Raw genomic sequence first — 24355 nt, 5'->3', positions numbered from 1 at the left:
CACAGTTTCCTGAATTAGGGCTGATCCAATTCCCGTTAAAGCCAGTCAGAGTCTTTCCATTGACGTAAGTGAGAGTCGGATTTGACCCTTAAAGCCATAAAGTTTCGTTCGGATGGATACGGGGCATACATTGTGATGAATTGAGCCTTCAACTTGAAATACTGGAGCAACCAAATGAAGCGCTTCTGAACGTTTATGATGTCCATATGGATCACTCTGGTATGGAAGAGAGACGTTAAATATCAGGTTATTTATAGCTAGATTTTTTTAATATAGCTGTAATGTTTTCAGGGGTATACATTTGATTGAATTAGCTATTCCTTCCCATCTCACATACCAGATTCAGGCTTTTCACTACACTCATTAACCTTCTGAACTTCACAGAAAAAAAAGAATAATCAACATAAGGTGCACAGCTGTTGATTAATTTTACTAAATAGGATAGAAATATAAAGTGCCATATTGCAAGAGGGAAGATCCAGTAAACAACATTTGATACCAGTTTAATAGAACATATAACTCATTAACAACTGGATAGAAATGTACTGCAATATTATCCAGTGAGGCAGATGGGAAGAGGTGCATGGAATTTACATATCTTTAACAGTACCTTAATGTATTTAATTCACAGGTCAGTCTCCCAAATCAAGTTCAAAATGTTAATAACTGGTTCTGCATTTATAATTAATAATATCTTAGTGCCAGTGCTACAGTTCAAGTGCATTTTCCTATTATATAATTAAGAAGTTAAGTGTATGTGGCAGTTGTCACTCAGAGAGAGTTCTGGAGGTCTGGCTAGTTATAACCAGGGAGAGAAATCTCATTAAGCCAGCTAGGTGGGGGAGACAAGGTGTTCTGTTTTGCTTTTTTAATTCAAGGTTTTTCACACAATAAATGTAACTGCGAAGGGACAAAGTAGCTAACTGCGGTTAAGCCACAAAGTACAGTATACACCTCTACCCCAATATAACGTGACCCGATATAACATGAATTCGGATATAACACGGTAAAGAAGCGCTCCAGGGGGCCGGGGCTGCGCACTCCAGCGGATCAAAGCAAGTTCGATATAATGCGGTTTCACCTACGGTTTCATCTTACCTACGGTAAGATTTTTTTGGCTCCCGAGGACAGCATTATATCGGGGTAGAGGTGTACTTAAATTACATACCTTAATGCTCCCCAAAACCCAAAGACTTTTAGAGTAAAGGCTGAATTGTCATGGTGGTACTGGGCATTTTTTATAACACCTTTCTTCTTAGGAGCTCAAAGTGCTTTATAAACATTTACACCCCTCATCCCTGTGACTAAAGTGGGAAAATATTATTGGAGCCAGACCTACAGCTGGTGCAGATAGTGATAACTCTGCAGGGAATTTGCACCACGGGAGGATCTGCCCCTTGGTATCCATGGTACAGCTGGCACACGGGGATGTTGCATCTCCATACCCATAGTCACCGAGTTAGCAACAGAACCAGAAGTCCAGACACTCCATCTCTAGGCCACACCTTCATCCTATTTACTGGAGCATTTTAGATCCATGCCCTATATTGCCACAGTGGGGTGACTGAACACTAGACTTTACGAATAGCTCTGCTTTTCTTTCCTTCTACAAGAAAATCGCTTTTACTTCTAGATCACCGGTTCTAATCCAGCACAGGTTGTAGTCATCAAAAATTAGTAGTGACCACTGGCTGTTCCATGTCCTGTGTGAAATGAGTTGGAAATCTCATTCAGGTTTCCACATCAAAACAAACGGATCTGTAAGTGGCACTAATTGGCCACCTCATTGTCGCTCTCAGCAGAAGGGCGAAGGACTGACCGGGCATAGAGACTGAATGCCTCTCTAACATCCAGATCAACTCCTGGTTCCCCCACATCAGTCTGGAGGCACATATGGCAGTGTGGGTGAAGAGAGCACTTCAGACACCCTGGCGGTCAAACTGACTCCTCTGTGCAGCCAAACGTTTTTGGGGGGCCTTGTCTCTCTCTCTCTCTCTCTCTCTCTCCACTAAGGTCTCCACTAAAGCCATCACCTTTTACAAACACAGCATTCGCTAAAAAATTAGACTATAGGATTTGTTTCTGGACAGAGCATATTTGTGTGGTCTAGCTACCATCCCCTTAAAACAAGGGTTCGCTGTACAGCAAAGGCTGAAAGTCTCTTACTTACAGTCTCTTACTGTACAATAGAAAGCTGGAAATTCTCTTCACCATCTGTGGATTTGTAGTACTATAAAATCTGACCCTATTTCCTTTTGATGTCTTATTTGCTGCTTAGTGCTGTAATACGTAGTTTCCCCCGGTGAGGTGGTATTTTTTTAGAGCCTAAGCAAATTGACATTTTGTACATTTGTATCTGCTGATAAATGCATAGTCACATCAAAGGAGTGATGGTTCTTCTCCTGGGCATACACACATGAAATCTGCACCTTTGATCTTTAAGATGTGGGTGTCAGTGCAGTGCATGGTGGCTTTCTGTGACATATAACTGCATATTCTAATTGAATTCACTGAAGAAGAGCTTCAGTCTAAGAGCTTATTGTGACTTACACAACATTGCTGCACAAGGGAGTAGAAGAGGGGGTATGCTTTCCCTGTACACTTCCGCGAGCTTCTCAGATCTTGGGTTTGGGCATACAGGACTAAGGGGATTCTGCTCACCATTTTACTCCCTTGCTGCAGCAGGTGGAGAGGGTATGGACAAAGCCTTGGTTCCATCTCCCTACTTGCCGACCAGTACAACTGAGACAGCTCAGGGAACACTGTAATTTACTGCTAATGCAGGCCAAATTACTAGAGCCCCTACCCCAGAGCTAGGCAGAAACGGGGGCCGGGCTGTCACCCAGAGAGGTGTCTGAGTCACAATGCATCCATAGCTGCTTCTCCAGCAATTCAGGTTACGCATCACCCCTTGTTCAAGGCTCTGTCGAAAGTCACAATCCAGCCCTAAACAAATTCATGCGCCAGCTAGGTTAGTGTATCAATATGAAGGTCTAATGCACTTCACTACTTAATTTTTCACGTCCATGATCTGTGGTGGATGCATATACGTGAGCTCTGTTAGGCTTTGGTTACTGAAAAATCCTTTCTTTGGAGCATTTGTGTCGGCTCAGATGCGACCGAGCTCTGCAGAGCTTCAGACTCTGTCTTTTGTGATTAGTGTTTTGTAAGCGATGTTTTGGTTAATGCACTAACATCTGTTCTAGGCAGTTTGTTTTTGGAACTTTCATGCCTCCTGTTGAATGGCTGCCAGAAACTTGTCCCTCTCCTCCAAGTCAATCAAACCACTAATTGCATCATAATCATAGGACTCAGAGGTGACTGTTCAAGCACTGAAGACTAAGCTATCAAGTCTTTGGGTAGGTCTACACTTACCCGGTAGTTCGGCGGCTGGCGATCGAACTTCTGGGTTCGACTTATCGCGTCTTGTCTGGACACGATAAGTCGATCCCGGAAGTGCTCGCCGTCGACTGCGGTACTCCTGCTTGGCGAGAGGAGTACCGCGGAGTCGACGGGGGAGCCTGCCTGCCGCGTGTGGACTGAGGTAAGTTCGAACTAAGGTACTTCGAACTTCAGCTACGTTATTCACGTAGCTGAAGTTGCGTACCTTAGTTCGATTTGGGGGGTTAGTGTAGACCTGGCCTTAGTGTCAGGGCCGGCTTCAGCATTTCTGTCACCCCAAGCAAAAAAAAAAAAAAAAAGTCGCGATCGGCGGCGGCAGTTCAGTGACAGGTCCTTCGCTCCTAGAGGGAGTGAGGGACCTGCCGCCCCCGAATTGCCGCAGGTGCCGCCCCTCTCCCTTGGCCGCCCCAAGCACCTGCTTGTTAAGCTGGTGCCTGGAGCCGGCCCTGGTTAGTGTGCTGTGTACCTTGCTGAAAATGAAAGCCTCCTTTATGTGCAGAGGATAATTTCCTGAAATCCATATTTTTCTGCCTGACACTGGTTTTATTTTGGTTTGCAGGGAGATGATTGCTCCATTACTTGTGGGGCCAGAACCTATGGAGCCAACTGCTCGTCAGTGTGTAACTGCAAAAATGATGGTGCATGTTCCCCCGTGGATGGCTTGTGTCTTTGCAAAGAAGGTAAACGTAATTCAGATGGAAGAGCTGGCTGCTGGTTGCATTGGGTGCCGTAAATGTCGCTGTCCCTTTTAAGTTAAAACAATGCAACTGTATGTAAATTGTAATTGATTTGCAACTAAGCAGAATTGCGCCGTCAGCAGCTCCAGTGTGTTCCATTTGTAAATTATTAACTGTCTCCATGTGTTTCTGAAAGAGTCTGAAATGGCAGGGTTCACTACGGGCCAGATTGCATTTGACAATCTGCCCAGATGAAGGGGCGGTGTGGAGCTGCACTGCCTCTAGCAGACCAGCGAACAAATTGTGATTCAGAGTCACAACTCCTCCCCCACTGCCCATTGCTCTAGGGGCAATTAGTTACCTCTCCGCGTCTTGTGTAGCAGCTCACTCCCTGGTGTGCACCTGGACTGCCTCTCTGGCTGGCAAATGGAAGGGAGCAGAGCTAGGGCCCCTCACACTCTCTGCCCCTTTCTCTCATGGTGAGTAGCTCGTGCTCTCCCACAATCTGAGGCCTTCCTCCCTCCTCTTCTTCCGCTGTGTGGCCGAGTAAGGGCTGTGCCAGTCTAGCCCTGTGCTGTTACCCAGTTAACTTACTGCAAATATTGATTGAGTGAGGCTGGCTCCCATCTGGGTAACTGGAACCTCCCTCCATCCAGAGACCTCCACAACTGCAGCCCTAGTGCTTCCCCAAACACAGGCCCTGATGTGGCTAGCATTGCCAGTGGGCCATCCTTCAGATACACACACCCAGGGCCGGCTCTAACTTTTTTGCCGCCCCAGGCAAAAAAGAAGAGCGCTGCCCCGCCGTACCCCCGCCCCCGCGAGCGCCGCCGAAATCCCCGCCCCCCCAGCACCATGCAACCCGAAGCCCCGCCCCCTCCAAGTGCCGTGCCGCCCGAAGCCCCCGCCCCTCTCCGAGCGCCAGCCCCCGCCCCCCCAAGACCCCGCCCCCCCGAGCACCACGCCGCCCGAAGCCCCGCCCCCCCGAGCACCGCCCGAACCCCCCGACCCCCCTCCGAGCACCACGCCGCCCGAAGCCCCCGCCCTCCCTCCGAGCACCGCCCGAAGCCCCCGCCCCCCCCGAGCACGACGACGCCCGAAGCCCCCGCCCCCCCCAGCACCACGCCGCCGAATCCTAAATAAATAAATAAATAAAAAATCAAGCACCGCCCTGCCCCAAGGTGCCGCCTCAAGCACGTGCTTGGTCGGCTGGTTCCTGGAGCCGGCCCTGCAGACTGCGGCACCTCCTTCGTGGGGAGCTCTGGGGCTTTCTGCCTTCCTGACCCACAGTGCCTTCTCCAAGCCCTCTTTGGATTGTGCATCTTCTCACTGCCCCTGACAGGCAGCTGCATCTGTATGGCCTCATATGGCAGGCTTGAGCCCTAAACCCGCACTGAAGCAAAGAATAATAAGACTCGAAGAAGAGCTCTATGTAAGCTTGAAAGCGTGTCTCTCTCACCAACAGAAGTTGGTCCAGTAAAAGAGATTACCTCAGCCACCTTGTCTCTCATATCCTGGGACCAACACGGCTACAACAACGCTGCACACAATAATAAAAGCTGGCATTTCAAGCAGGAATTAATCAATCACTGTATAACTCCATTTCACTACAGTGCATAAACCATGGTATTTCTGCTAAACTCCATTACATGTAGTGGCAGCGTATTGAATTCCGCTCGGTGTCTGGCAGTTAAGAGCTGAGCCTCAATGGCTAAGTGTCGTGTGTGTGTGTGTGTGTTAGCTTCTTTATATTAAAGAGCATTCCCACCAAAATAGAATGTAAAGAACCAGCAGTGCCATGTAACTGTTCTTCCGCTCATGTTGTATACCAGCTCTTCAGTATGCAAAAGGTCTTGGTTGTTCCAGATTCTCTCCCTGCCTCAGACCCTTAGCAGTGCTGGGGCCAGAGAGCCCCCAGGTCTCCCCAGCTGGTGCAGCCAGCATAGCTGTCTCCTGTATCTCCCCCACCCAACTCCTGGCCCTTAGGAGTCAGAACCAGCAGGCACACCTTAGCTCGAGGCTGCTCTAACATCTGCCAGGGCCAGCGAGAATCAGAAAGCTGCAATTTCTGTGCTCTTCCTCCCTGCCACCTCCACCCTATTGCACCTTACAGATCCTAGGTGCAACAGAGAATCTTGGCCATTCAGTCTGTGTGGAAAGTGCACATGATACAAGCTGTGCTTATTAACCTGCTGACTGTAGAGAACAGTGTCATACTACAAATGTCAGAGGGGTAGCCGTGTTAGTCTGAATCTGTAAAATCTGACTTGCATCTGAAGAAGTGAGGTTCTTACCCACGAAAGCTTATGCTCCCAATACTTCTGTTAGTCTTAAAGGTGCCACAGGACCCTCTGTTCCATACTACAAATGGACGCCCCGTAGCTCTGCATTCATTTTTCTTTTTTCTAACAATGACAGTTGAGGAAACATCACCGAACATTGTTTCTGTTGCATGTCTCTTTAGGATGGCAGGGGGTTGACTGCTCCATTCCATGTCCAAGTGGAACTTGGGGTCTTAACTGTAACCAAACATGTTACTGTAACAATGGAGCAGCCTGCAATCCAGTGGATGGGTTTTGTCTTTGTTCGCCTGGATGGCAAGGAGAGTACTGTGATCAGGCATGCCCTGTAAGTATTAGTAGAATACATCTGCATCTGTTATTAATAATATCCCCAGATGATGTGCATGGCACATATATATGATAGATCGATAGAATGTTTTTGTCATGGGCTCTAATGGAGGAATGAAGAAAGTAATCTGTAAATAACAGATCAAAGTTCTAAGTAGTCGGGTAGACTAGTTACATTTTGTACTACATGCTATCAGAGCTATGATCACGTAGTCTGCGTTGTCTCTTGAACATTGTTTTGCGTTCTGAGTTTGGTTCTTTTTAGAAGTGGTAGGCATCATGTTTTTCCGCCCGGACTGTCGCATGTTAATTTAAAAAAATGCAACTTAGCATTAAAATGGGCATGATAGATGATTGTGCACATGTAAGGACCAAAATCTGATTACTAAGGCGCTTTTAAATTTATGTTTTTGGAAGGATGGAACATATGGCCTTAATTGCAGTGAACGCTGTGACTGTAGCCATGCAGACGGGTGTGATGCTGTCACTGGTTATTGCTGCTGTCTTGCCGGGTGGACAGGTAACATTACTAAGCTATTCTGTGTAATATGCACGGTTCTGATTCTTATATCATCTCCTTAGCTCAACTGGCTGTATAATTTTAAACAAAATATACAGGCAAGAGATTATAAGAATTTACGCCGATCAGAAATGCTCATGATGATGGGATAGGCTAAATGGCTTTGATTAAATCTGTATTCATATTCATTGAAGAAGGCTTCAAATCCTTGAGCCAGGTATTACCCTTCTGTAAAAAGAATTCTTGGTCACGAGGAAGCTGTTTTGGAAACCTGCAAAGTTTTCCTCGTGCAGTTTTCTCTTCTGTTGTCCTCTCCATAGAGAGACATTTGTGGCCTTGTGGAGCCTGGGACCTGCATATCAGGGAAAGCAGCTAGCAAACACAGGGATCCAGAAATGCATTACACTTGTTGCTTCTCCTATGGCAGCGTAGCTCCTATGGGAATCATATGGCCGCGAGTTGTCTTCTCTATATTTATACTTTATCCATTAACCACGCTGCCAAGAACAGTAGGTTTGGAGAGCAAGTTGATGCTGGCTCTGCAATCCATTCTCCTGATTGCATAGAAGGAGCAGAGAGAGGCTTTCCATAAGATCTCAGAGAGTGCTGGCCAGCCTTGGAGATCCCAAAACGCTATCTGACTCAAACTGAGATTCGAGTGCTAAAGAGTCTCTGTGGCCGTTGCTGATCTTGGGTCCTTTAATATTGATGTGATTCTAAGAGGACAGCAATGAAAATAAACCACAGCTTACACAAAGTCAAGCCTCTGCTCCGTTCGAAGCAGGGCAGCAGCCGCTGGAAAACCTATGAGACTTGCTTTTAAAAAATGAAAGTTTATCTTCGTGGCTTTGAATGCAAAGTCACATCATTATCCCGGCTGCCCAAGGGCGGCAGTAGCAATGGAGATGCATTAACAATGCAGTTGCATTAACGGTAGCTTCTTTGGGGAACTCAGCTGCTTTCCTAAGAAATGTAAGATTTGGAGCAGGAGCGGCACTGGGTGGTCTGAGCTAAAAGCAGCCAGCACATTCAGGGTCCTGCAACCCAAGTCCTAATTAATGGCATAAGCCACTGCCTCCCTCCTGCTGAGTGGACTCCTCAGCACAGCAGCTCAGGTTCCTAAGCAGAAAAGCAGACAAAGCCACGTGAAGTGTTTAAAATTTGAAAACAACTTTTATAGTTAAATAAGATGTAAAAATAAAAAGTGCAGTGCACTGTTTAAAAACTGGGCTGCTTTATAAACAGCATACTGGACACGCATACTTTAAAACTGGCCTTCCCCAAGAAGATCCGTTTTATAAGGTCACTAACATACTCTGGGGTTTGCATTCCTCGCTCAGTATACCTATGTGAGAGTGGCGTAGAGGCGTTCCGCTGTCCTTGTGCCTCTCTGCCATCAGTACATCCATGCATCAGGCTGATCGTGTGTTATTGCTGACTTTTCAATGAGTAATTAGAGCAGGGGTGGCCAACTTGTGGCTCCGGAGCCACATGCAGCTCTTCAGAAGTTAATACGCGGCTCCTTGTATAGGCCCCGACTCTGGGGCACGTGCGCCAACTTTCCAATGTGCCGGGGGGGGTGCTCACTGCTCAACCCCTGGCTCTGCCACAGGTCCTGCCCCCACTCCACCCCTTCCTGCCCCCTCCCTGAGCCTGCCGTGCCCTCGCTCCTCCCACCCCCACCCCCCAGCCTCCTGCAGGCCACGGAACAGCTGATCAGGAGGTGCGGGGAGGGAGGGGAAGGCGCTGATCGGCAAGGTTGCCAGTGGGTGGGAGGTACTGGGAGCGGGGTGGGGGAGCTGATGTGGGGGCTGCTGACGTATTACTGTGGCTCTTTGGCAATGTACATTGGTAAATTCTGGCTCCTTCTCAGGCTTAGGTTGGCCACCCCCTGAATTAGAGGGTACCCCCTTCCGACAGTTTTTTTTGGCCACCATTTCAAAAGAGATTAAATGATTTTATGAAAGTACAGTTAATCACAGAATTGGGTATAATTTTGGAGGTAGGAAGGAGGAGAGTTTACTATGTTCTAGGATATTTTTTTTGAACGCCTTTTTTGCATGTAGCATTCCACAAAAAAGTGTTTCTTGTCCTCAACTGCTATTCTGTACCTCAGGCCGATATAGCCAAAAGGAAGATTTCCAATAAATGTTCTACCCTTCTTCTCACAAACACAGGCACACTTGCAAATGTACCACACACGCAGGCGCAAGCCACTCTTGCTAAAAGTAAGGGTAATATCTGCACTATCCCCCTGGCTTTTTCTTTCACTACTGGATAATATACATACTTGTTACCCGCTAAGGCCTAACTGCACCCGGCAAATTCTCCAGGCATGGAACGCCATTGACTTCAGTAACTTCAGGATCACGTTTCAATTAGGGAAGAAAATATTAGGTTAAAATTTCAGCCCCGGTTGAAATTGACATCTAGATGGTAAAGTGATGGGTACATAAAAAATACTGATAGACAGAGCCAACATGTATTTTGTCAATTCTGCTTTCAATGTTTTTCCATTTGGCTTCACACCAAATAAAAGGATAAATTCGACTCATTTGTGTTTGAAAGTATGTAATTTCAGAGACTCGTCAGTTAGATAATTATATATTCACATTGGTGAGTATGTCATCAGAGAAGATTAATCTTATGGTCTGAAGTTGTTGTGAACTACTCTGTGATGTGTGCTTTAGAAACACGATGGGATAAATAATTCAGGATAAAGTTTGTGCTTTCCAAGTTTGCTACTAATTAGACATGGCCTGTAAAAGATGAGGAAAGTTCAGGAACATCTGAAGATTTGTATTACCCACTCACACCAGGCAGAGAAATTCATGTGACTTTCCAATCCTAATGGCCACAAAACTTCAGCCGAAATAGCATATTCTGTATGTTCATGCTACATGTGGGACTCCCATTGATGGCAGTGCTCTGTGCAAAGATCAAGGGGAAGATGCAGCCCATGTTCTTTAAAGTAGTTTTTCAAGATGTGACTGATATAAACCTTCAGAGAGAGATAAGATGATAGGAGCACACACGAAAGACTGGGTAAGAAAACTCAGGGGGGGAAAAAGCCTCATAAGGACTGAGTATACAAGGGTACTTATTAGTAGTCCCCCAACCCCCTGTTGTATTATGATGGCACCTATTGAGACTCAGTTGTACGATGCACGAGACAGTCTGTATCCTGCCGAGTATACAGCCTAGATTAAGACAAGATGCAATCAGTGGTTGTGACAGACAGCGGGGTGGAGGGAGTCAGAAGCATCAGCAATGGAATCACAAAGTTGCATAGACCAGCTGTGTGCATAAATAAGCAATTCACCATGTCAGCAATAAGCTGTAAGTGCTCACTCTGGCCCAGATCCCACCTTCAGAGAGATGTACATTATCGTCAGTGGGAGTCCCCCACACACGTTCAAAGGTAGATCTTGGACCCACTTAAACAGATGAGAGTTGAGACAATTTCTCCATGTCTTTATTACTGAAAATTAACCCCCAAAGGACACCTCGGCCTGATACACATAAATATCATGTTACTAGTAGCTTTGGAGATCTCTTGGAAGGAAGGCATCTGTGATTAAAAGAACAAGAAAAGTTGGCAAAGGGCTCTCAGATGGCAGAAGCCAAGTGAGACGTGTTTCAACCTGGGCCAGGTCTCAATCCTGCAGGGAATTGAGTGCCCATGGCCCTGAGTCAACACTGCATTTAAGCACCCGCTTAACTTTAAGCACTTGAGTAGTCTAATTGAAATTAAAGTAAAGCACATGCTTGAGTTCATTGCTAGACAGGAGAGGCAGAGAGTTCAGCACTTGGCAGGACTGAGCCTGAAATGAGCAAACTCAGAGTTTTTTAAAGATTTGCAAAGGTCTCTCTTGTTCTAAGATCAACTGTGTATTTCAGCACCCATCACTTTGTATTTTCTTCCTCACGGTGCACGGTGCAGGAGGCCGTGTGCATCGGCCTTAGACCTGCCAACATGGTAGTCAATTGGAAGATGGTTTTTCCTTGCACGTTCAGGTTAAAATGAAAGCCCTCAAACATGGAGTGCTTTAACGTTAATTGTAGTGGGTTAATTTGGGATGTCATGCACATTGAGTTCCTTGTGAGATAGTAAACACTGTAGTGTGAGATAGTGAACGCTGGAGGATAAGTGCAGGCTGGAATATTTGCTGGTTTGCAGCAGTGTGCAAGCAAACAGGGCAAAGAGAATCAAGAGTCCCTAGATAACCTGGTGAAAGCCAGGGACACTCAGGCATTGCGCTCTGGACATAAGTTCAGGCCAGGATCCTCTTGGGTTTTGTAACTAGAAATTAGAAATAATGGTCTCATTTGCCTTGGTGGCCCAGCCCAGGGTGAGCTTTGGTAGACGTTATCCATGAAGTAGGCATAATGTCAGCTGCAGGTCCCAGGAAGTACAGCTACTTTGCCACCCTTATAAAAGGGAGGTGCTGCAGGAGCTCCTCTCTGAGCCCTGCCTACTTGGCCCTCCCTTCCTTTGTTGTGGCTCGTGGTGCGAGCCAGGAATAGGCCTTGCACACAGAGAAGCTCAAGGACTACAGTTGGGCCCAACTCTTGCGCAGAGGCACAAGAGTGGGGAAGCTTCTTGCATCTACCCCCTCCCTCATGCAGGAGATGAGCCCAATCTGGCCCAATGAGCTTGGTGTTTGCAGCTCAGTTCTGCATGGACAATGACCTCATCACAGATACCAGCATCCAGTTGTCATTAATTGGCCACTTAGTTGGTAGTCTCAGTAGAAAGGCCAAGGGCTGAATTAGTCATGGACATGGATCTGTTCTCTCACCACTGCAGGTGGCTCCTTTAAAGCTGGACAGGAGTGCCGATTTGTTAACCAGAAACTGTTCACGAAACTGGGTCGGTTTTGACAAATCTCGACTCAAAAAAATTATGGAAAAAAATTGAAATGGTTCCATTTTGACATTTTTTGAATTGGAAAGTTTTGGGTTTTTAAGTCAAAATGACTTTTCCTTTTGAAATGTCAGTAAATTTAGCCTAACAGGGGAAAAAAGGGTTGAAATCAAATCAAAACATTTTGATGGACCCAAACTGAAAATATTTGTGAAGTTTGCGAACATTTCTGAGAGTTCAACTTTTCATCGTGATTCGGGATTGGAAAAATTTTCAAATCTTGAAAATTTCTCCCGGGATGGGAAAAACACTCCGTGCCAGGACAGAGGGACATTGGCAGGACTGTGTGTGGAACCAGGCACTGCCAGAGCTGCGCTGCATCTCCAAGATCGACATTGCAGCACCTTTCACAATTGCACACCACGTTCACACACACAGTTATACAAAGCCATCAGTCTGTGCTGACACACACAACGTGTCTAATTCCTCTCTGCTCTGACTCGGAGTGTTCTGCCTAACCCTTCGAGTTAACGGTGATGGTGTACATTTTGCTATTCTTTTTGATATTGCAGTGGGATTAAATAAGATAGTGGGAAATGTTCAGATCCTTTTAAAGTTAAGGTCAGCACAATCCTGTTTAGCTGAATTCCTTGAATCTGAAATGCTCTAATCTGAATCCTGGTTGTCTTCTTTTCCATCTCTCTGATTTTTATAGAATGCCAATAATATCTAGACTCTCCCAATGCGAATAGTTTAGTTTAGCCAGTAACTCCTCTGATTATCCAAATGTTTTTGATGTCCCCAAAACATGCAGAATAAATGGGGTTGTACTGTAAACATAAAATGGAAAATACTCAACAGTGTGGCTAATTATAAACTCCACTGGGAAGAATCAGCAGGTTTTTTAATACACGGTCCCATGATTGTTTACCTTTAATTAATCAGGACTGCAAACACAGTCCGGGAAATGATTGTGCTGTTGAGAAAAAGGTATCCCATTATTTCACTGATGCTTTTAAACAATTCAGTTTGTTCGTGTTTCACAAGATTAAGTTGCATCTCTGACATAACAAATACAAAGTCACAATATGAATTTACTGTCATCCATAATCTCAATCACTTTCATAAATCGCTAGCCATATAAAGCCTAATTGTCTCTTATTATATCCAGAAATATGGTACAGTGGGTGTGGTAGTCTCAAATTGTAGGGATTTCCTCATGTGGTTGTATAAGTGAGCTAATGGAGTCAGGAAATGTTGGCTGGTCACAGATAAGGTTAGCTTTGAGGCATGAGACTTTGCCTTGGAGAGAATTTGCAGGCTGCAAGCGACATCTGCACTGTCACTCAAACACAGAAACATGTTTCTTCTCTCCTGTGGACACATTAATTCAGTAAAACTGATAAGCCTTTTACTCAAGGGAAGGCCTTTTTGAATTTTAAAGAAACAGTGTCCACTTTGACAGTAAGCTCTGAGGTATTTTTAACTTCTCTCTATTTGGGCTCTTTGTGAAAAGATGATACACTTTGCAAGGAAGGAGGGAAGAGAGAGACTTTCCATTAAAAAAATATAAAATACCATAAAAATGAAAGTTTATATTAACATGATACTTCCCCATTTATTGCAATATTTGGTTTATACACCTCTACCCCGATATAACGCTGTCCTCAGGAGCCAAAAAATCTTACCGCATTATAGGCGAAACCGCGTTATATCGAACTTGCTTTGATCCACCGGAGTGCGCAGCCCCGTACCCCCGGAGCACTGCTTTACTGCGTTATATCCGAATTCGTGTTATATTGGGTCGCATTATATCGAGGTAGCGGTGTAATAATAATTCTGTTGTCATCAATGGAGATTCTCCAGGTTTACACTTCCATAACTGAGGATAGACTCTGGCCCTATGCATTTAAAACCAGGAGAAAATCTAGAAGTTGTGCATTTTAAAGTAACTACAATAGGGTTTTAAGTAGTTTGATACGTATTATTTCAGGCACACTTAAAGCTACTCCTCTACCATGGTTACTAGTTCTGTGCAATATTGCTTCACTCAGTATTCGCAGAGAGGAAAGCGTAGCAAAGCTTGCGACAAAACCGCGTGATATGCCACATCGACCATTAATTAAAAACTTGTTTAATCTACCACATAGTCGTCTGCCCTCAGAGCACCCATTTTGGATAAGTTTACCGGGTGAGGGATTTACGGTAGAGAACGTGTGGAGAGCTTCATGATCCGTAGAGAAACTGACAAATAATTATCTTGTCTCGGATCCCAATCAACATCAACCCGGGTTTGATTTAACCGCGAAGGCAATGGAGCCCCCTGAATCGGTTTCATACTGGACATGGAATTTGTGCTGCAGCAGAATTTCAGTGGCGTTTGAGACAGGCTACTATGTTGGTGTGGGCAGCCACAAACCATGGCACATATTGTTGAGGACTGCAAACTAGCTCCACTTCCTGGAAGTCCTCATGCCTTGAACATCGTTGATAAGAACTCTGTGGCTTGGCTTTACCAGATTGCATATGCCAAATAAATAAACAACACAGCACTTCAGGTTGATACAACACAGCACTTCAAAGTGCATTATGTTGTGATACAAATAAGCCTTTTTCTTTTAATCAGACTGTTTCACACTTTCTTGGTTTGTGATACTAAGCATAAAATATTAGACTGAAGCAACAGCAAATTCCTATTAAACATGCAATTTCTAGATGTCTAATACCATTTTACAAGCCATATTTTAAACTTTATCATTCTTGGCAGTCTTATCCCAGATTTTTAAATTAATAATTTATTTTTGTGATTATTCTGTATCCTTATATTAGATTTAAACAGATGGGAAAACTAGAAATTTCAGGAGTCATTTCATTCTCTCTCCTCTGGATTGTGCCTTTCAAATGTAAAAATCATTTCCATCTGAAAAGATATGTGGTTACTCTCTAGGTTTCCACAAGTGCCCTTCAGTCTATAAATGTAACATAAGCCTATTAGAAATTAGCTTTAATTTTTCATTGACTTAATTTCAAGTGAGTTGATAAGATTTTAATGTCATTCTGTGCTTAAACATTCTCTCTTTGATGGAACCCTTTAAGTATGGTTCCTGCTGATATAGGGCAAATTTTCAAAAATATGAATTATGAAGTTATATCAAAGACTTCATTGATGTCCCGCTATTAATTATGGCAGTGGCATTCCTTGACCAATATCTAGGGGGCCCCAGAGTCTCATCTAAAGCAGACTTAGTTGTGTTTGTCTTAAGCCAAATCTGAACCAAATTTAGGGCACAGTCCAGTTTTGATACCTCGGTGGGAGCAGGATCCGAGTACAAGAAGATAGTGCATATTGACTTCAATGAGACTACACTTGTGTTTAAAGGTAAGCTGTGCAGGATCAGGGCCATAAATAGGGAAAGTATGGACATAATTTAGTACAATTTTAATTCCTTTTGGTTTTCATACATAGTCAGATTCTTATCTGGTGTAAGTAGATGTAGCTCCATTGGTTTCATTGGAGCTATGCTGACTTAACCCAGCCGAGGGTTTGGTCCAAAAAGTTTAACTTGGCGCTAGATATATGCAGCTATTTTCACTTAACAAACACGAATGTATGTTAAATACAAGTTTGAATACGTGTACGGTAAGTTATTCTGTAAGTAGATCTGGTTGAATAATAATGCAAATAAGTTATGAACTGTATAGTGCCTTAAATACTGAATGTCAGAGCGCTGTGTTTTGGAAGGAAGGAAGAAAGAAATAAAAACAATTTGAAAATCAACTAGCAGGCTGAAAATTTTCATGTACATTTTTGATGAAGAACTTTGAAAAATGTAAAATATCTGTTTTCTACAAAAAAAGAGAAAAGATTGAAATTCACTAAACATTATTCAGTATAAATCATTTCCCCAGCTCTACTAGTAGACTAAGATCCTGCCAACGATCTTCCCAGCTCATGAGTTATTGTAGGGATTAATCAATAAAAGGACTGGACAACAGTTTAAATTGCTACCTTTAAAAAGCCCCTCCCTTGCCAGCAGATGGATAGCTTGGTTCTGCCCCATTTCATTCCTGCTGCTCCCTGGCCAGAGGTCATGTCAAGAGTATGGGGTGAGGTATAAAGGAAGGGTGCTGAAAGGAATGGGCTGAAATTGACTCCCCCCAGAATCCCCCTCCCTTCATCATCCTTTCTCCCTGGTGGCCATAATCTCTCCCTCCTCCCTAGTGAGCCCCAGAGAGTATCTCATAATCCTGGAAACTGGCCAATCCTTAAGGCAGAAAGAAAACCTTAAAATTTTTATTGTACAAATTCCCAGGTTTCCATGCTTTGTATCTGAACTGTTCTATAGATAATTGAAAATGGTGGTAGGAGTGGCACTCCATAGAGGTGCAGTAGGCTGTAAATGTATTACAATCAGAAAAACACTTACAGTAATGGGTGTTTATATCCCCCATGCATTGATGAGAGAAAAGACAATTTAATCTTTCACTGGCTGCTGGAGCAAACCTTGTACTTCATCATTTAGGGCCAGGCTATGGAACCATTGCTCTGACTGATGAGCTGTAACTCACATGAGTAAATGCTCACCAGCATGAATATCGGTTCCACAACTTAATGCTTAGGATGGCTTCTTGGCTAGAATTGCACTCTGAAGACTACAAAGAATGTGATGGCTGTTTCCTCTGTAGAATAATTTCACTGTGTAAAAACAAAAATCGCTTCTACTTTGCAGACTTCACAAATGGTTATCAATTGCTAGTGTTTTCCTTTCCCTTTAAGGGAGATCCCGTTTTATTTGTTTCTATCTCCTGCTCTTCACAAACAGAATTTTCTGGTTCTCCAGCATTCCAGTAGCTGAACGATTTTGTCCTTTTGAATTTTACTCTGGTGTTCCTGATTGGATCTGAATCAGCCACCCAAGGCAAGTCTAGAAACTGGAATGAACAGAGAGATGTGGGGGAAAAAGGAAAGCATCAAGAATTCTTTACGCCATTCTGTTTATGTGCTACCATAATCCCTTCTGAATGAATGACAGCTCCCTGGTATGAAACTGGGTGCCAGCTATTGGGGCACATGGCTGCTTCCTAAGCATGGTGCAGCAAGCAGGTTGCCCCACATGATAAAGGCGGGCAGGACTGTGTCTTGTGAAGGCACATTTCCCACTGGAGCTAAAGCCACACAAGGCACTATCTGGCCCTAAGTCAGCAAATAAATACATGTCTAAAGCAGTCTTTCAGCCTGTGGTCATTAGGACATCTACCAGTTTTTTTAAGTGGATATTATTATGGTTTCAAGGTGTCCACAAACTAGCATAAGAATTTTACTGATGGTCAGCTGGCAACCCAGAAAGTCAGGCGAGAAACAACAAACTTCAGGCTTCCACTGTATTTCCTGCACAAATTTGATGCCTGTTTGTTCATAGAAAAGCAGTTCTTTCCAAAGCTATTTAAATGCCAAGGATAAGAGATTATTATGACATCATATCATACTGAGAGACAGGTGGAAGAGAGTGAAATGTTTGTGTTGGATCCAAAATGTCTATGGAAATCACGCCTGTCATTGCTAATTCACATTACATCTGTCTTTGGATTGTGATTATTGAGAAAAAGTTGAAGACCTCATTCAGAGAAATAATTACAGTTGTACATCAATAGATATATAGTTAAAGTACATAGGAAAAAACCTACTTCCTAGAATTTATCATCCCCGGAAAATAATTACTTTGTGCAGTACATGGATCCTGCTGCAGAAGCTAATGTCAAGTATAGATTGGCCCAAAACAGGACACTGGCTCTCATTTATTCTGTCCACTTTTTTCTCCCCTCTTTGTTCTTCTGGAGGCAAGTTAGAAAAACAACAGCAGGCTTCTTTAAGAGCAAAAGATACAACCACTGAGCCTGAGCAATCTGGAGTGAGGGTCCCCGGTACCAACCTCCCGGGACCATTCACCGGCACCGAGACACTGGTCTCTGGCACCAGATGAGCAGCACTGCTCCCTGGTGCTGTACCACTCGGCACCACCGTGGACGTCTAGGTCCAGGTCATCGGACTTAGAGGCTGACTCCTGCTATTCGAGGCGCAGCAGGTACCGTTTGGACAGGCAGTATGCTAGTATGGTGCCGTGGCAGCCGCCAGCACAATGGTCCTTTTGGACCTCGTGGGCCTACCACCAGGCCCATGGCCCTTTCTCCAGGGGCCCGCAGTCGGTGGCCTCTGTGGGAGGCACGCCCCCACCAGCCAGGAACTGTCCTCCTCCTTGGGGTTCCGAGACCACGTCGGCTCGTGGCACTCTGCGAGATCCAGCTTCTGCACCTGCGCCCGGCACCGAGACTGCAGTCGACAGCGAGAGCCATGGGGCTGATCGGGACGACAACAGGCAGCTGGAAGGCTAGGAGGGCACGATGCCGCCTCTGGCTTCGTCGACGTCATCACCTGACGAAGCAGTGACAGGATCTTCTGTCTCTGAATCGCCCCCCCATCGATAGCAGGGCTCATCAGGACCGGCTACACAGGATCACCCACAATATGGAGTTGCAGGCGGAGGAGGTGGTTGAGCCTGAGGACCCCATGGTTGACACAGGCACCAGCGGTGCGTTCCACAAGGGCACAGGCCTCCTCGGCGGCGTTCCTAGCCCGGGTCCCAATTCAAGAAATCCGCAGGGTGGCAACGTTGTCCTTGGTTCATACATTCACCTCTCATTACACCATTACCCAGCACACCAGAGACGATTGCAGCATTCGGCAGAGTGGTGCTCCATAACTCCGACCCCACCGCGTAGGTAAGGAGTCACCTATTCAGAATCGATAGGAGCAAGTACTCAACGACGAAAAAACCGGTTATTTACCTTCTCGTAACTGTTGTTTGTCGAGATGTGTTGCTCATTATCCCCCCGCCTCCCCGCTTTTGGAGTAGCCAGCAAGAAGGAACTGAGGAGGCGCCGGATCAGCAAGGTCATATATTCACTGCCATGGAGGCACCACTCCAGGGGGCTCCACAGCCAACCCGACGGCTGCTGCTAGGGGAAAAACTTTCTGACAACTGTGCATGCAGCAAGCACACCTAATTGGAATGGATAATAAGCAACACATCTCGAAGAACAACAGTTACGAGAAGGTGAGTAACCATTTTTACGAGAAGGTGCGTAACCGTTTTTTCTTTTTCAGGAGCACGAATCCCAGCTTTTCAGTGAATGTTCCTTTCCCAGAGGAAGCCTTGGCACCAGAGGGTTAATGCAGAATTAGTGCCGTCGTTAAAGTCACTAACCGTTCCCTTTTTGAGACCTGTGTTCAAATCCTCACAATTGCAGAGAGTGAGATTATCTCATTGTGCAGCCTAAGGAGTATGTTCCCCATCTCACCCATGCCTGGGCTCAAGATGGGCCAAACGCTGATGAAATGCAGATCAGAAGGTGTTTTGCCAGGCAGAATTAAGGTGCCCTGATGGAACCCTGGGGGGAGACTGCGTAGCACATAACCACCCTGGAGCTGCTTCATATGAGGGTGGTCACGCTTGCCTTTTATGCTAAGAATAAATTCTGCCCTTTTAAAATAATAACAACTAAAAATCAGCATTTCACACGCTTGGTTCCATGTCTGTTTATTGGGTGTAAATGACTATGCAAGGCTCTCTGTACCACTCAGGCCATGTGGTGTATGCGTTTGAATATCTGGGTTGGAAGGGACCTCAGGAGGTCATCTAGTCCAACCCCCTGCTCAAAGCAGGCCCAGTCCCCAGACAGATTTTTGCCCCAGATCCCTAAATGGCCCCCTCAAGGATTGAACTCACAATCCTGGGTTTAGCAGGCCAATGCTCAAACCACTGAGCTATCCCCTCCCACTGGGAGAGTGGCCATACAAGACCACAAATACAATCAGCCAGCTCAAATGCCAATCATGGCAACAGGTATTGGGATCATTGACTATGCAGATCCAGTGACCCTAAACACTCCCATACCTCAATGGCATAGAGGGGACAGTGGCCAGTACTACATTTTGCAAGCTGGCTTAAGGACTGGGATCAAGAATCTTGCGTTGGCCCCCAGCACCTGCATCTTTTGCTCACATACAGCCGATGACTCTGGCTTTATGTGAGTGACCATGAATTTCACTCACTATCTATCCCCAAATCATTGTTTGAAAAGCTCTTGGTGTGCTACCAGGGAAGCGTGATTTTATTCTCACATCAGCAATTGCAACAAGAAGCTGGTACAGTAAGTCATTTCCTAGCATTCAGGAAATGGGGTTCATGAGTGGAGCTGCCTCCTGCAGCTTTGAGAATGTATTCTTATGGTAGTTGTCTTCCTAATTTGTGCAGAACACATGTGAAATGAGGCATTTGTTCATAAATCACGAACCTTTGGTTGCAAGTTGAAATTATGCTGAAATGTGTGGAATTCAGCATTTGTTTGATATTTCTGGGAACTACATATTGAACACTAATTGCTTATCAAAAACGTTCATCTGCAAATTTCTAAGTAAAGATTAAAGTTTTACATTAAGGAAGCTTCATGCTCCAGTAACTCTGATTGTAAAGTAGCTGGGCGTGATATACTCAACCTTACTATATTGTCAAATTAGGAAAGTGTAAACTAAGGTGCTTCTTCAGCAAAATTCTATATAATGCACATGCCCAGGTTCAAATTTAACTGCTTGTTTTCACTTGCAATGCGAGGTGGGTATTATTTTTGAGCCTCCAAAAGAGAAGTCTTCCAGAAGAATTACTTTAGAAATAGTACAAAGTGGCTTCTGTAAAAATGTATTGCAGAATCTTTTCAATGGTCTTTTGAATATTAATAAATAAGGAGGTGTAATGTGTGGAATTTGTCTTATACAAAGGCTGGTTTTTTTCCCCCTTCTACATTTTGTTAGAACAATCAGCCTCACAATTACTCATTGCCTCAGTTAGGAAGGAGAAGACATCCCTCATTATTCATTACTTAGGCAGCGGCTTTTCTGCTGCAAAGAACATCTATGGCATTCTAATTAGGCTACTTTTAAAGGAGAGGAGTCAATGCCATTCTTTCTCAACTTTGGGAAAAGAGACCAGAAATAGTGCTGCTTAATTGTCTCCATTTATAAATAGCCCCTCCACAGGAGGGGAATTGTATTTTTAATACTGCAGTCAGGAGGAAAAGGCACCCATCCCTCTAAATGTATGTCTTGGGTTTAATTTTGGGAGCTGAAATGGGGGCATTTAAAAGTATAAATAATAAGCACGTATAGTGTGTAAATATAAAATGTGTACTTTATTTTATTGAACTATTTATACTACATTATATACTTACTCCCCCCCCCCTCTCTCTAACCTAAACAAGCCAAAAGATTTCTTTTATTTCAGAGATATTTTTGTTATGACTGCAGCTTTCCCTTGTATTATTTAGCTCATATAAATTCCCCTGTTCTTCTAGTCCCTTGTCTTTCTGTTTGGGTTTGTGTATTAAAATGTGAAGAGGGGGAGTTTTTACTATGGGTTTTCTTGTATCTTAATTTGGTTTTTAGTTTTTTTAAGTTGTACAGCCTTGGTTGTGGCTCTTTAAGTAAAGCTCTGAGTATGTATTATTAGAAACTCCATTTTAAACTGAACTTTTAACTTTCCACCCCTGCCGACCTTTGTTAAGATTTTCAAGGAAGGTTCATCATAATCATGTGATTAATCTTCAGAAACAGGAAATTTTGGCTCTGTGATATTTCTCAGTGTATTTACTTCAGAGAGTTATAAAATGAATTTGAAACTGCACTGTAAGTGTGTTTATAATGACTTCTAGCTGATTTAATAATCCTCAACATTTGGTGACGGTACAGATTACAGCTTCACAAATACAGTACATTACCTGTAGCATCCAGATGAAGATATCAGAGGTGTAGGAAATTACTTGGGATTGTATTTATCCTTAGTAGTGCATTAATCCAGCCTCTGGCTGAGGCTGGATCTTTCAGCATCTTTGTCTGCATTTATCCCATTATGCAGTGGGAACATGTGCATGGATGATAAAGAACTTCTTCATGTTGAAAAAGTAGCTGGGGCACATGTACACCATCAAATCTTGGCGCAGCAGTTGTAAAACACCTGGTGTGGTAATGCTGTTAGGAGAATTTTTAAGCCAATAGATATTTTTTATATCGATATCTACAATGTGCCAAAGCTAATACCACTTCCTACTGCTGGCAGCTCTTTATGTCTCAGCTCCTGATCTAGCAACCTTTTACTCACCTGAGGAGCATTTAATCATGCAGGTAGTTCTGTTGATCTCAGTGGGCCTACTCACATGAGAAAGGGCTCCTCATGTGGGTAAGGGTTTGCAGGGTCAAGTCCTTAGTTAGTTTGATTCAGGTGTCTACAGAGACACAGCACAAGATTGTATTTAAATGTCACCAGTGAAAACAATACTAAAGAAATGCAGCTTTTAAGTCCCCTGGCAGGGTTTTTCTGCACCTTTGAAGCTTTGATTGTCATAAGAATAAATGTCAAACAATTGCCTTGGGAATAATTTGAGGCTGAATTTGCGATTGCCAGTCTCCACTTGTTTACATGTCAAATTGTGTGCCGACAGACTCCTGCCCACATGTTGTTGCTTGCGGGATCAGGACATTAACGTATTAACATACAGACCCTCTGTTGAAAACACAGCAAGCTCTGGGGTGAAATATGGCAATGGTGCAATAACACAGACACTATACAGCGGTTTAGGACAGAAAATGACAAATATACTGGATATAATTGAATCTAAGTACAGTGGGGAATTTTAGAACTAAAGTATTTTCATGGCGCTGTGATTCGTTTTTCTTTTTCAATCTTATTTCACAGCCATGGTTTTGTGACCAGATTTCAACTGACTCTTTATTTCAAGACCTATTATTTGAGATACTTGGTGATCTTTAAAAATTGTGAGTCCTTGATCCCACCGAAGATGACTAAGGTACGTCTACACTGCAGCGGGGAGTGAGACTCCAGCCTGGACAGACAGACTTGCCTTAGCGGACCTCGAACTAGCATGGTAAAAATATCGGTGTGGACGGACGGACGTTGGGTTGCAACTCGGGCTCTCAAGAGAGCCCAGGGTGCCACATCCACGCTGCTATTTTTAGCGTTCTTGCTCAAGCTCCGCTAGTATGAATCTGTCTACCTGGGGTGGGCGGCTTGCTCCAGCTGCGGTGTCGACATACCCGTAGGGCTCAATCCTGCATGGCATTCAGCAACTTGCAGGATTCACCGTTGTGCATTTTGAACCTTCAACGTATCAGGCAGGTAGGAGAATAGTTATTTTCTAGCCAGGCTCCCTTGCTTGCTCTAATGCCCTGTAAGTTAAGAGCCTACCCAAGCATCTGTTTTATCAGCGAACTGAATGAGCTGCGCTGAAAGCTAATGTATGCATTTGCATTCTGTAGGCATCCATTGTGATAATGTATGCGCACAGGGCCGCTGGGGACCAAACTGCTCCATCTCTTGTAACTGTGAGAACGGGGGATCCTGCTCGCCGGAGGATGGGACTTGCGAGTGTGCGCCAGGATATAGAGGACCCATGTGCCAGAGAAGTAAGACTTACCATTTCTGTGGTGGGCGAGGAGCTTCTGAAGCGAAGCGAAGCAAAAGAGGACGAAAGAGAGGCCCAGAAAAGGCCCTGTGGTAGTAAGGGGCAAGAGATCTCATAGCACTGTGCTCCTGCCTCATTCACCCATTAGGGACTGCCCAGCCCACAAGAAGGATTGTAGCATGGTAATTCAGTTCCTGGAGGGCGGAGTTCTCAAGAGAATACCAGATTTTGCATTATTTTGGCTCCATAAATGGGTCTAGAGAATAAAAAAGGACTCCACAGGGCAAGATATTCTTGTTTAATAAGTTGTTTAGATGTAGGCAGAACCTGAATGCACAGACCTAATAGCCAGTCCCCCATTGGTACAGAACTCAGGAATTAAAAGTTGTGCCAGGGTAACTGTAGGATGCTCTATTTTGGGATTCAGTGAAAGAGCACAGGCTGCGCACAAACAGAAATGGGAGAGAGGGAGGAGCTTTTTATGCTTATTTTTATTATTGTGCTTGAGTGTCACGTGAGGTCCAGTGAACAAATGTAACAGACTCTGGAAGCAGAGATCAGCGTCCGTCCAGCACAATGATAAATGGAAGTCAGATCGGGCCTGTTATATACTGAAGAGGGGCTAGTCATTGGCTATCAAAATAATGTGGCAACATCATGTCAATGCCAAAGTTAGTTTCAAGATCCTGCACTCTAGAAAAAGAAACACACAGGCTAGATGCAAACCTGG

The 24355-nt window shown here is 44.5% G+C and overlaps 1 protein-coding gene across 2 annotated transcripts in view; it reads left to right on the top strand.

The window, feature by feature from the left end:
- The window catches only part of MEGF11 (multiple EGF like domains 11), a 247273-nt gene that overhangs the window by 165149 nt on the left and 57769 nt on the right, over window positions 1-24355 (top strand). For both annotated transcript variants that reach the window (XM_065411954.1, XM_065411955.1), the window contains exons 10-13: window positions 3962-4082; window positions 6544-6707; window positions 7127-7229; window positions 23480-23626. In XM_065411954.1, coding sequence (XP_065268026.1) covers window positions 3962-4082; window positions 6544-6707; window positions 7127-7229; window positions 23480-23626 — 535 coding nt within the window. The remainder of the gene's footprint in view (window positions 1-3961; window positions 4083-6543; window positions 6708-7126; window positions 7230-23479; window positions 23627-24355) is intronic.

This window comes from Emys orbicularis, chromosome 10, assembly GCF_028017835.1.
Source record: "Emys orbicularis isolate rEmyOrb1 chromosome 10, rEmyOrb1.hap1, whole genome shotgun sequence".
Lineage (NCBI taxonomy): Eukaryota > Metazoa > Chordata > Testudines > Emydidae > Emys > Emys orbicularis.
This window is presented reverse-complemented; position numbering and strand designations above follow the sequence as displayed.